Source organism: Bidens hawaiensis, unplaced genomic scaffold, assembly GCF_021521415.1.
Source record: "Bidens hawaiensis isolate Kalapana, Puna unplaced genomic scaffold, B.hawaiensis_p1.1 tig00017157_1, whole genome shotgun sequence".
NCBI classification, from domain to species: domain Eukaryota; kingdom Viridiplantae; phylum Streptophyta; class Magnoliopsida; order Asterales; family Asteraceae; genus Bidens; species Bidens hawaiensis.
The window spans coordinates 17,905-30,312 of record NW_027492594.1 but is presented as its reverse complement, the minus strand read 5'-3'; the positions used below and the strand labels follow the sequence as shown (position 1 = coordinate 30,312).

Below are 12,408 nucleotides of genomic sequence, written 5' to 3'. Positions count from 1 at the left end.
AAGTATGCAAAATTAGATTTTTTCGAACGGCTATTTGGATCACTTATGTGCTATTGTTCACCCGAGTATGAAACTGTGGGATGCTAGGCTGCCACGTCCTTGAAGGAAAACTCGTACATCAGTCCGCCCAATTAGTCTTGTCCTGGAGACCCCACCATATGTGAGTAAAATCCATAACCCCAACTATTTATTGTAGGTGCGGCTTAAACCCAAAAGTAAAAAGATCAATGTTAAAAAACTGGACTGATTGTTATTAAACCATTAGCTTTTGTTGATTGGCTAAGAAAAGAGTCAGTAACGAATGACAATAGCAAATTCTGACATGGATCTAATCGGATTTTCAAAACACAATTAAGAACAATGGAATTAGAACTATGGCTTAGTTTGGTCTTTATTGTAAAAGACTAAAAGATATTGAAAGAATAATATTGTTCATGTTTTTTTATGTTTCAAAACGAAACAAAAGTTAATTATGTACTCGACTAAAAGTAACGGGCAGATTGAGACAAAAAAATTATTGATATGAAATCAAGAAATCTGAAAGTGACATACGACGCCCCCACATGCACCAAAGATGAAAACAAAGATTATGCTGGTCAACAAACGTCAATGCTAGAGTCAACTAACTATCAAGGGTGAGTCAAGCCACTTGTGAGCTACTTAAGATTGGATTGATAAAAAGCTTGAAACAATCTGAGCCTTATCAAGCTCGAGCCAAGCCTAAAACTCGTTTACTTATCAAGCCTTAGCTCAAGCCTTGTATGAAAAGATCATTTAGCCTTGTCAAGTCTTAACAAGCTTTGAGTTTTTCTAAGTTTTAACTCTCTTAAACTTTTATGTATTAATTTAACAATGCTCGAGCTTGGCTTGGGTCATTTAAGTTTTTCTTTTCTCAAAATATATAAAAATAGTTAAAGTATATAAATTAAAGCTCAAACTCGGACTAGTTTATCAACTATGAAAGTCTTAACACCCAATGGGTAATCTGCATGTAAGTGACAATTGCCTACAAAGATACCAATTGCACAAAAACACTATTCCACATAGATTCATGCCACAACTGATCACAGGATTGACAAAATTTTGATCCGAAAATGAGAATGGCTTGTTTAAAAACTTTTCCTGCCATCATTTTCAACACAAAAAAATCTTAGAAATATAGAAAAAAAAACTGCTTTAAATTATCATCATCATCTAGATTCATATTAATCAAATACAAAGAGAAAACCTATAAAGTTTCTTTGATCTATTCAACAGTACCAATAAAATGAACCAACTGCAGTCACACGCCCACAACTGCACTTATTTAAGCAGCATGCAAGATGATGAAAAGTGTGTAAGCATACAGTAATACAAAAAAATAACTAAAATGAAAAAAATGAAAAACACCGAACAAATGATTTTTGCATTTTCTTGATTCAATATAGTTGACGCCATCCACTCATACTCCTTACTTAGCTTGAGGATGAGACGCGATAAAGTCAACCGCAAGGTCAATGGAGCTAATTTTGTCTGCATCATTATCAGGAATCTCGAACCCAAATTCTTCTTCAAGAGCCATTACAATCTCGACTGTGTCTAAACTATCTAACCCAAGATCGTTTTGGAAGTGTGCGCATGATGTAACCTACAAAATATGAGAATGTGTTCAAACTCAATTAATACTTAAATATAAAGTAAAATATTAACCCATTTTGGCACACAAATCGAACTAAAATATTATAAGCGAATCATGAAACAATTTGAGCAAGAGTCTCCATAACGTGTTTAGAAAAAGCCCGATGCGTGAAGCACACGTGCCACGTATGCAATTCGTGTTTGTTAATAAAAATATTTATAGATGATATTTGAACTTGCTGGCTTTTAAACACAAAAATACAAGATAATCTCATAATCACTAGTCAGATCTGTCCAATAAATAGTTTAATTTGCTCAAATACTCAAACTCATTGTTCAATTGATTTTTCAAATTTGTTCAATCAGATTTAAGAAACTCAGACCCATTGGCCATTGTAATCAACGGTCCAATTTGTTCAAATTCTGTCCAACTGCATAAATCGTTGCAGTACACATAAGACCGCATCACATGATGCGCACAATAGAACTGCGTCGCGCGATGCAGTTTCATCACTGCAACATGTGATGTGCACATTATGCGCGCATTTAAATACCAAGATAATAAGATATATTACAACTATGCAAAAACAATTAACATAAAGAAACTAAATACTTAAAAAACTCACTAAAGCCGCTTGTCAATAACACAAATTACCTAGACTCTCATTGACTATTAACTTGACTGATTAGACGATTCATACCAGGTCCTCTCTCTAAATAAACTACTGACGATGCCAAAAACATTTAATTATCAGCTGGTGATCATACAGGTGTACGGCATTATCATCACGTCATCTCAGATATAGACCACATAGATGGTAGCACGATTCATAGTGCCAAGTCAGCACTCTAGTCAACGTATGACTAATCCTAATTCATACTGGAAACAAGATGAACTGTCACATACTACCCCACATAAATTCTAAATTCCTTGTACATGAAGCTTTAATTTGGGCCATATATAATAATTAAAGCATAACGCGTTTAAACATTAATTCAAAATAATAAAGTATAAGGTGTTTCTAGTTTCTACACCTTTAGAACAATGTAGCTTGGTTCCGCCCTTTCACGCCCATTATGCTTTAATTCATTCTAGCCCAAATCAATGATCCATGTACAAAAAGCCCCTTGACAGTCACACCTCACCTCGCCAAAAAGCGCACCAAGGCGCACTATGTGTACAAGCCTCATGTCACTTTGCGCCTAGGGCGTGCTTTTTTAGACCAAGATTAGATTAATAATATTCCTCCAAACTAAAAAAAAAAGATAAACAAGGCCTGATAACTTCAATTTTTCAACAACCACTACTAAAGTAATCACTGTCATCAATTCACCATGATTTCCAATTCACATCAACAATACATAAAAGAAAACACAAATTGCTATCAACCTTTTCGTAATCTCGCCATCTAGCGCACGATTGGCATGCCTAAATCAAAAGATGAAGCTATACATTTCACACACTTTACATGATCATAAATTTCACTTCAAAGACTAATAAACACATGTTAATTGTTGGACTACAATAATAATAACCGGGTACTAGCTTCTTAAAGAACCCATTAGAGTGTACAAAACTCAACCAACAATCAACACAATAATTATCAATCAAACATACACATTTTAATTTTCCAATAGACTCAGCCCTAATTCAAAAGGTTTACATATAAATTAAATGGATTCGTTTAATTACCTTAGAGGGATCAACTTTTTGGAAATTTTTGACGCAGGTAACCACTCGATCAGTCACCTCTGACTTGTCGAAGAAAGATCCTCGTACTTCCTCGGAAAAACGGCGGCGGAAAAGGTGGATTAAGCCTCCTTCGAGTACTCTTCTACTGCTAGGGTTTTGAGCTGAAACATTCAGACGCAGATGCTTCAGGAGTGCATTTCTCGCCGCCATTGATAAACCCTAAGCTGATAGGCTGATGATAGTGAGTTTTTGTGTGTACGTGACCCCTCTAGTTTTATAAGAGCATCTCCTTTCCCGTTTTTGTTTCAAACCGTCAATTTAACATATCACGTCATATTTCAAACTAATTTATAAAAATCTTTATTTTGCGGTCATTACCCGTACTTCATCATCTATCTCATCACCTACTTTTCACTTTATTTAATCTATAACATTGTTAAGAGGTAAAAGTTTATTAATATGAATAATAATGAGCATCGTTACAAGTAGACAGACCATTATAATGGCCGACCACGTGCAAGGACAGGAATCTCCTTTTCCAGCTGGAAATTGTAATTCCTCGTACGATCATCCTTCTTCTTGCCTTTAGAGAGTAGAAGCTCTCCTTGTCTTTTTTTATGTAACGATGCTAGATGCTATTTCTGAGTTGTTACCCCTACAATGAACTCAATATTTTACAACTCACTTTTTGAAATACACGTTTTTTCATAATCCGATTATTGATTTCATGCAACCAAGAATCATTATTTCCTGAAAGTGAACGTTTGTTTGAAATGTACAATTATGATTATAACATACCGAAACAAATAAAAACGTAGCCTATTTCAGTTACAACTTACCAAAACATATATAGTATCTTCTCAAGACATAGAAGATAAGTATAAAACACTGGGAGAGAATATCCAGTTTTGCCAAAAAAAAAGGTCCACAAAACTATTTTAAAAACCAAAGACCTTTGTTCTTACAAACAACATCATAAATAAATAAAAACTAACAAATTCAAATCAAAGTTGTTAAAAAGTAGTGTAACACCAATTTATAAATAATTATGTCCTTCTCATCTTTGAAGATTTGGAGGAACCTCCATCATTGCTTCTTTTCTTGTTACTATTTTTCATTTTCTCATGTTTTTCGACTTTCGTTTTACTTGACTCGACACTAATCACACCACCCGGCGGTATATTTCCATCCCCGTTTTGCAAAGCACTCGCAAACTCTACGTCCTTGTCAGCAATCGCATACCTTTGGGAAAACTCCGAGTTCAACACATTGTCACTGCTTGCTTTAAAATCATCCTAGAATACATCCACAAAACAAATTTTAGTTCAAATAATAAGACAATTGTCAACCAAACAAAATTATAGGAAGGCAATATTAATCAATGAAGAAAATAATTCAACTAAACTAGTGGCTTACTTCTTTGACTTGGGGCAGAGTTGAATTAAATTCTTTTGTAGAAATTGAATCCAAATATTTATGAAACTTATTCATCACTTTAAAGAACTGTGACATCACTTGTTTTTCCAACTTCATCACTCTCTATAAAAAAGAGATGATAAATAAATTGAAATAACTAATCAAAGTTTAGTCGAAAACAAACTAAACTAAACCTCGACATAAGACGCATCTTGATTCTGCAAGCCCATGCATAGTAATATAGAGGTTTGTACACATGACAACGAAACTGGTAACTTTTTCTCGAAGTATAAGTACGCAAGTGAATGTGTTAAATCTGAAATCTGTCAATTTAAACAAATATCAGCCTATGTTTTGTTATACAAAATAAATTTGAAAATTCGTTACCAGATGATAATCAGCTTGTTGGTTCACGTAAGCTTTCAGTCTTTTCATATTGATTGATGATTTAAAGATATCACCGTATATATCGTGTGAAATTGTTGATGGAGGGTCTACATCTGTGAAGCTGAGTTTTGGATCCGAATCCAATATGCTATAAAAGCAAAAATATGGCACAATTAAAATTTCGTAAGAAACGTTATTAATAAGTAATAACAGAGACGTGCATACCTCACTGCAAGCTTGTATTCCATAGTGTTAAATCTAGGGGAACACAAACGCCTAGCAACTGATGACCTAAAAGCTAAAGACACAAATGAATTAATTTTCGATAATAAAGTTTTTGAGTTAATTATGCAAATAGTCTATGTGGTCTGGCCAAGGTTTAAAAGTAACGTCGAAGCGTATAAAATTACAAACCTTGATAAAAAGGAGCAACAAATCCCAATTCATCTGATCCAGTAACTTCAATATCATCTGTATGTAGAGGTTTGAGCATCATACAAGTATGCTCACCGGTAACAGGATTCTGAAAACAAATCATAAGAAACATGGTCAGAAAGGAAGTTAGTATTAAGCATTAAAAAAAGAGAATGATAATAATAATAATATCAACTTAACTGGAATTTGACATAAATAAAACGGAGCGAATTTACATCTTCTCCAAAAGCGAAACAGATCCAAAGTAAGCCCAAAAGAGACCCCAAGATAATGTAGTTTCTCGTGCGGTCTTTTTGACAGAGGTTCAAGTAGAGCTGGAAGGTCTGACCTTGGTTTTATGTTTTCTTCACGCAATGACGCCTACAGAAAAATGTTTGTTACAAAAAACAAATGTAAAATAATTAAAGAGTAATAATAATATCTTGCTTTCTTGGCTGCTTCGGTAATTCTGACAAATGAAGGTTCCGGACGATCATTCTGGACGACTGCTTCATCAGAGAGGTTAGTGAATTCGCCCTCAAAGTACCTATACATACCAAAAAGATTATTAAAAATCAACCAAACCGAGCTGTAAAACATCAATGAGCATGCAAAAACACAAATCAATCATACCTTGCTAGCAATTTTATGGCTGTCGAACCATATCCAAGCTGCAATATTATGAGATCACAATCATTAATGTTGCACTTAACTAATAAGATAAAAAACAAAGTGATTGAAGCGGGTAGAGGTACCTTCATTGCGTCAGGGTGTGTAGCGATACGCACAATCCTAGCACCAGAAAGACTCGGAAAGTCTTCATCTTGAAACTGTTGACAAAATTTCCATGGAATTTGGTCTCCTGAAGGCTGATGACCAGCTCTTAAACTATTCAATGCAGAATCCTTTGAAATTTTTCCTTCAAAACAAATCTGTACAACAGTTAATTAACTATCGTTTAAATAATTAAATACGAGAAAAAATGAAAACAAAACAAACTTGGATGACACAAAGAATATCTGGGAGCTTATTGCTTGATTCATCCACAGGACCTGTGCGCACACATAAGTAAAATCGACAAAAAAAAATAGTAAAATATAATAACATAGCGAAACGAACAAACGAAAGGCATACCGAGTAACACAAACAAGTGATGAGCTGGTGCATCAGCCAATAATTGAAGATCATTTGGAGAATTTTTGTAGTGAGAAGCAACGTATAGAGCCATCATTCGCTAAATAAAGTGAAAATACATATGTAAGCCAAATGAGTAAGTAACAGACTCATATATCATAAGTTCATAACTACCTGCAGAAATAACTCGCTGTCTTTATGATATGAGAAAAGCGTATCCCGGTTAACATAATAAAGATTACACTCACTCGGAAGAGGTGACCTACTTGCACAAATAGATTACAGGTTAATGAAGTCAAAACAACAACAACAACAACAACAACAACAACAATAATAATAAAAATAATAACAGCAAAAAAACAAGTAACCTGTTAACGATAGGTACGGAATTTACTATGTCCAAACAAAGTAAATTGTTAAGCCAAGATTCAACCAAATCACCAGGCGCGTATCTAATAGACTCAGTCAAATCTATCTGTCTAAATGATCGCCCTGAATTGAAACAAATTAAATCATTTTGAGACAAACTAACTATCAGAAAATTCAACTGAAAGGCTTATGATACCAGAATTAGGATTGGCGTCTTTGGTTTTTGTAGAAGCTACACTTTGCTCTTTTAATTGCTGCAAAAGCTTTAACGATAAAGATCGCCCTGTCCCTTCATAGCTTTAAGAAAGATATATATACAACAGTTAAGATTATGCAAAGTGCAAGCACTGTACACAAATAGATACATATGTATCTTCGTACCCGTTAACAGTAGAAGAAAGGAAAACGACATAAGGCCCAAATAAGGACTTAACAACTGGCAGTGGAATAGCTGCAGCTTCATCAATCACCAAAAGCTCAACTTGAGACAGTTTTTCATGTTCATGAGGTTGTATGTACTGCAACAGACGACACGTTATATACAATCATAGGAAATTGAGGTCCCAAAACAAAGAATATAAAACAAGAAGAGGGGCATGCATGAAAACCTGAATTGTCTGCCTATGCTGTTTGTATATATTTATTCTGATAGCCACCTTCCTGAGCTCTGGATTTGAGCTTCTGACAATATCATAATCCAAATGCTCCTAAAAATGTCAATAAAATATACATATCAACAATAGTTATCAGAGTCGGTAAGCGCAAAAAAAGCGAGGGCCCAAGAAAAAAAAACGCAATAATAAAAACAATAAAATATATATGTAATAGATATATAAAACTATTATTACTCCCAAATATAATAAAAATTTAATACAATTAACAATTTAAACATTTAACCAATGCAAAAAAATTAATAAAACCTTTTAAATAATGATATATATATATGGGAAGGTTAACGTACAAATGATAATTACATAATTACTCTATGATAATTACTCTACTTGTATATATAATTACTCTACTTGGTTCTCACGTTTAGCACGTTAATTTCATTTGTATTTGATCCAAACCATATATATATATATTAAAACAGAATCAAGAATTATCGATGATGTTGGAGTAAATTACGTAAGTTGACCTATTTTTTAGGTGATTTTTATCATTCAGTTATTGATTTAAAAAAAGGAAATCAAAAAAAGATAAAAAAAAAGATCGAAAAAAAAAAATAGGAAGCGTCTCCTGGATATGCGCCTTTAGCATTAAGAAGTGGGAAACCACCACTTCGCCCAAAAATTGCTCTTAGGCGTGTGCTTTTATCGCTTTTAATAACTATGATATCAACAAATGTAATCATAATTATACAAGAAACAAAAACCAGGCACAATACACTGAATAGCATGTTACATGCTTTGAATCGATTTAAAATATGAAATATAAACAACTTTCACCTTGTACTCAAGCATGCCAAATCCCAATTCTACAAACTCAAATAATGTTTTAAGATTTTCTGGGCTAGGAGCTGTCACATATATATTTGAATACCTGCAGAATCGATCATATGTTGACTAAAATATTAGATCAATGCATATAACAAAAAAATATATGTAAAAAGTTAGATTGTCACCCACCCTGCGGCAACAGCTCCAGCAACTGCAAAACCAAGTGCAGCCGACTTCCCACGACCACGACCAGCAATCAAAGCCACCGTGTTACGTAATGTCTTATCCAAAATCGCATCAAGACATGTAATTACAGCTTTAACCTAAATAAACAACATTCACAATATGTTAACTTCATGTGTACTTGTAATATTAGCAAATATTATCAACATAAGAGTTAAGACACATCAGTACCTGATCTGATGTGCAACACTTGTTAATCAGTGGACCGACAGGAAAGTCATCCTTTAACTGCTCTTTCAGAGCTTTCAAATCACGCTCCGCTTCTAAGAGCCCCTCAGAGTCCTTTTATTGCAAAAAAAAATAATAATAAAATTTCATGTCTTATACAAGGAAATCTAGAATGTCAAAGAAACCAGAGATGTACGTACCTCTTGTACTTGAACGGGTGTTATTGATTTCATGTGAGAAGAAATTGGTAATATATTTAACTCATCATCGATAACCATACACGAACCGCACGATGCAAGAGAAAGTAAAAAACGTTCGTTAAAGCGTCCAGTGGCTAACGAATGGGATTCTGTACGAAATCTTTCATGAACATCCTGCAAGTAACATCATTAGCAATTAAACTCATAATTGCAGTTGCTATTTGAAATAATAAGCTTGTGATGCAATTCATACCATAACCATGGTGTATAGACTAGTAAGCATTTTTAAAGAATGAAGTAACAGAATAACCAATCCACCGCCTTCCACTGTTTCTATAGTTCTAGCGAGAAGGTTCGGTGTCAGAGCCTCAAAATCCTGGTGAAAGAAATACAAAACTATGCAGATTAAAACGTACCGACTACAATATAACTTAGACTTAATATGAAATGCAATCTACCTGTAGTATACAGGCGCCAAAGGTATTTCCAAGAATCCTCTCAGAATCCTTGTACCGGCAATAAGTAACCAAACCTGAAAAGCGATACACTTTTTTCAGGATCCATCCCTGGGTTACTCATGAGCTTCTTGATTGGTTTGGCCCGCTTTCCCCGCTTTGCCTTATGACTGTGAGACACAAACAAATAACATGGAATTAGCCAATAACATTCTAAAGTTGGGTGTTTTGTTTGGAGCCTAAAGTGTGAGAAGTTACCTGGTAAGTTGAAGTTGATCCTTGTAACACCATAAAACTTTAGGTTTAGACTTTTTAACTGATCTGCTAAGTATGTCATGAAGGTTTACAATCTGCAGATCGCGACACTTACATATTAACATATGCATACATACAGAAATAATAATTTATATAAAAAAATAAAAAAAGTGTATGTGTGTGCCTGGTTGTGGGCATTTTCGTCGCCGATAATAAGAAAGAATGAGCGGTGTCTGGTCTTGACTCCGTTTTCAATTAGTGTTCTGATTCGTTCGTCAATCTTCTTCCTCACCATACTGCTTGATCGATTGCCTTTCAAACGCTTTTAGGCTTTAAGTTATTTAGGTTTTTAAGTGTGGTTTGCATGTAAGTCTTATATTTGAACAAAAGTGTGGTTTTTTTTAACAACTTGAAACCAATACATCCTTTTGTTAAACATGCATCCACGCCGTGTTTCCGAGATCATTTATGTAAAGAAAATCAAGGATTTTATTTTTCTTATCTTTTCTTTTCTTTTGGTATATTCTCTTTCTCTTCAATTTATTTTCCTTCAAAATCTTTCCAAGTTGGAAACATACAAATTCTTTTATCTTTAAATACTATTAAGGCAATACAATTTATACACATGACATCAGGTCCTCCACATAGGATGTTATCTAGATGTCATGTGGACTATTTCCTATTTTCTTAATTTCTAGCCATTAAAATAAATCAATATTAAATATCATGTGACATGGACCCATTTTAGAATATTTATAACCCATGACCCGTAATAACCCGCTTCCTCCACAAAAAACTATACCCGGTCCATTTTTCATAATCCACAACCAATTCCACAACTCATTTTTCTCTCTAACCTCCTCACGAAGATACGAACCCTAATTCCGCCGCTCATATCCAACATCGAACATCTACCCAACAATTGTTAAATCTACTATGATTTTCTTCACGTCCAAGGTAATTGATGTCTCCAATCCATTCGATTCCGTTCAATTGATCGTTCCTCGGAGACGATGTTATAAGGATATTTTTGGTCAATTAATAATGATTATAACAGATCGATTATTCGATAAATATATTAAAGGTAATTAACAATCCATTGTTGCACATAGAGTTAGTTATTTATTATAATATTTCCGGCCACTTTATTACTCTTTTCTTTAGTAAATTTTCTCAACGTAATTTCCGTCCAATTTCTAATTATTTTCCATCCAATTTGTTATTGTTTTCTTTACTAAATATTAACAAACATAATTTCCGTCCAAATTATGATTTTTTTTCCTGCCAATTTTGATTCAGTTTTATCAAAAGTCAGAAACTTCGATTTAATATTTTGTTAATTGCAATTTTTTTGAATGTTTAATAAATTTGTTTGTAAATTATTTGTTTCATATATAATTATATTCTAGAAATATTAATTATAAATTTACTAAATTTTTATAATATTTTATATAATTATTTAAAATACATCTTACAATATAATATTGATCTTCCAAATATAATTTACTCTAAAATTTTCTAAAAAATTAAATGTACATTTAGTTGATCCGTTATTATTTAACTATAATTGGTAGTCAAATCTAATTTAATATTTAACATGTTGACTATAATTTAAAATTCAAATTTTATTTAAAGCTTTGACTATAAAAAAGATAATTAAGAAAATAATTTATGTTTTTACTATTGTTATTATTTGATTCCTAAATTATTCAATGTATTATTTTTAAATATAAACTGATTTCGGAAAAACCTTAAACATAGAAATATTAAAACTTATTATATAATACATTCTAATAATACTTTTTTTATAATTAATCGCTTATTTTTGGAGATGATTATTTGAATATAATTTATGTTTTTAATGTATAATTATTCAATGTATAATTATTCTAATAATAGTTTTTTTTTATAATCAATCGATTATTTTTGGAGATGATTATTTACAATAAACCAGTTTATTATATTCAAAATTCAAATTTTATGTAAACAATTTACTATAAAAGCGATAATTAAGGAAATCGTTTATGTTTTCGTTAATATATTTATTATTTGATTCCTAAATTATTCAATGTATAATTATTAAATATAAACTGATTTCGGAAATAACTTAAACATGGAAATACTAAAAGTTATTATATAATACATTCTAATGATAGTTTTTTTTTATAATCATTCGGTTATTTTTGGAGATGATTATTTACAATAAACCGGTTTATTATATTCAGAATTATGTTTAGAAAGTTTATATACATGATGCGTTTAACAAAATTAATATTCTCTACATCTTACTATATAATATCTAATCACATAATCATTTTTCATAATTTTCATAATCATAACCTTTTTCTTCCATTCATATCTTCTGCAATGTAAGCTTTCAATTGATTATGGGATTCCACACCCAAAACATAATTTTCTTTTTATATTCACCGTTTTAAATTTGGTTATATATGTTTAATCTTTTTTTTTGAATTTGTGTTCACAAAATATTAATGTCACTAAATTTCTCAATAATGTATAATAAACACGTATTATATTTGTACCCATTTTAACTAATAAGTTTTTAAAATATAATATAAATCTTCTAATTATAACATCCAAACAATTTGATAGTTTAA

General features: G+C 32.2%; 2 protein-coding genes across 2 annotated transcripts; both read right to left on the bottom strand.

The window, feature by feature from the left end:
• Positions 1-1,406: 1,406 nt before the first annotated feature.
• LOC143553161 (acyl carrier protein 2, mitochondrial-like) lies at positions 1,407-3,520 on the bottom strand. Its single transcript, XM_077043202.1, has 2 exons — positions 3,311-3,520; positions 1,407-1,627 (listed from the first exon to the last, which is right to left on the bottom strand). Exons 1-2 carry the CDS (start codon positions 3,518-3,520, stop codon positions 1,451-1,453), a joined length of 387 nt encoding a protein of 128 aa, XP_076899317.1. The 3' UTR covers positions 1,407-1,450.
• An 836-nt stretch (positions 3,521-4,356) lies between these two features.
• On the bottom strand, positions 4,357-10,085 carry LOC143553153 (RNA cytidine acetyltransferase 1-like). The gene is made up of 25 exons (XM_077043196.1): positions 9,975-10,085; positions 9,794-9,885; positions 9,594-9,705; positions 9,334-9,534; positions 9,081-9,254; positions 8,884-8,994; positions 8,659-8,792; positions 8,479-8,572; positions 7,639-7,737; positions 7,412-7,548; positions 7,227-7,327; positions 7,030-7,153; positions 6,836-6,923; positions 6,662-6,761; positions 6,527-6,579; positions 6,283-6,459; positions 6,161-6,198; positions 5,975-6,074; positions 5,729-5,908; positions 5,528-5,636; positions 5,339-5,411; positions 5,114-5,261; positions 4,921-5,049; positions 4,727-4,849; positions 4,357-4,605 (listed from the first exon to the last, which is right to left on the bottom strand). Exons 1-25 carry the CDS (start codon positions 10,083-10,085, stop codon positions 4,357-4,359), a joined length of 3,057 nt encoding a protein of 1,018 aa, XP_076899311.1.
• Positions 10,086-12,408: the final 2,323 nt, after the last annotated feature.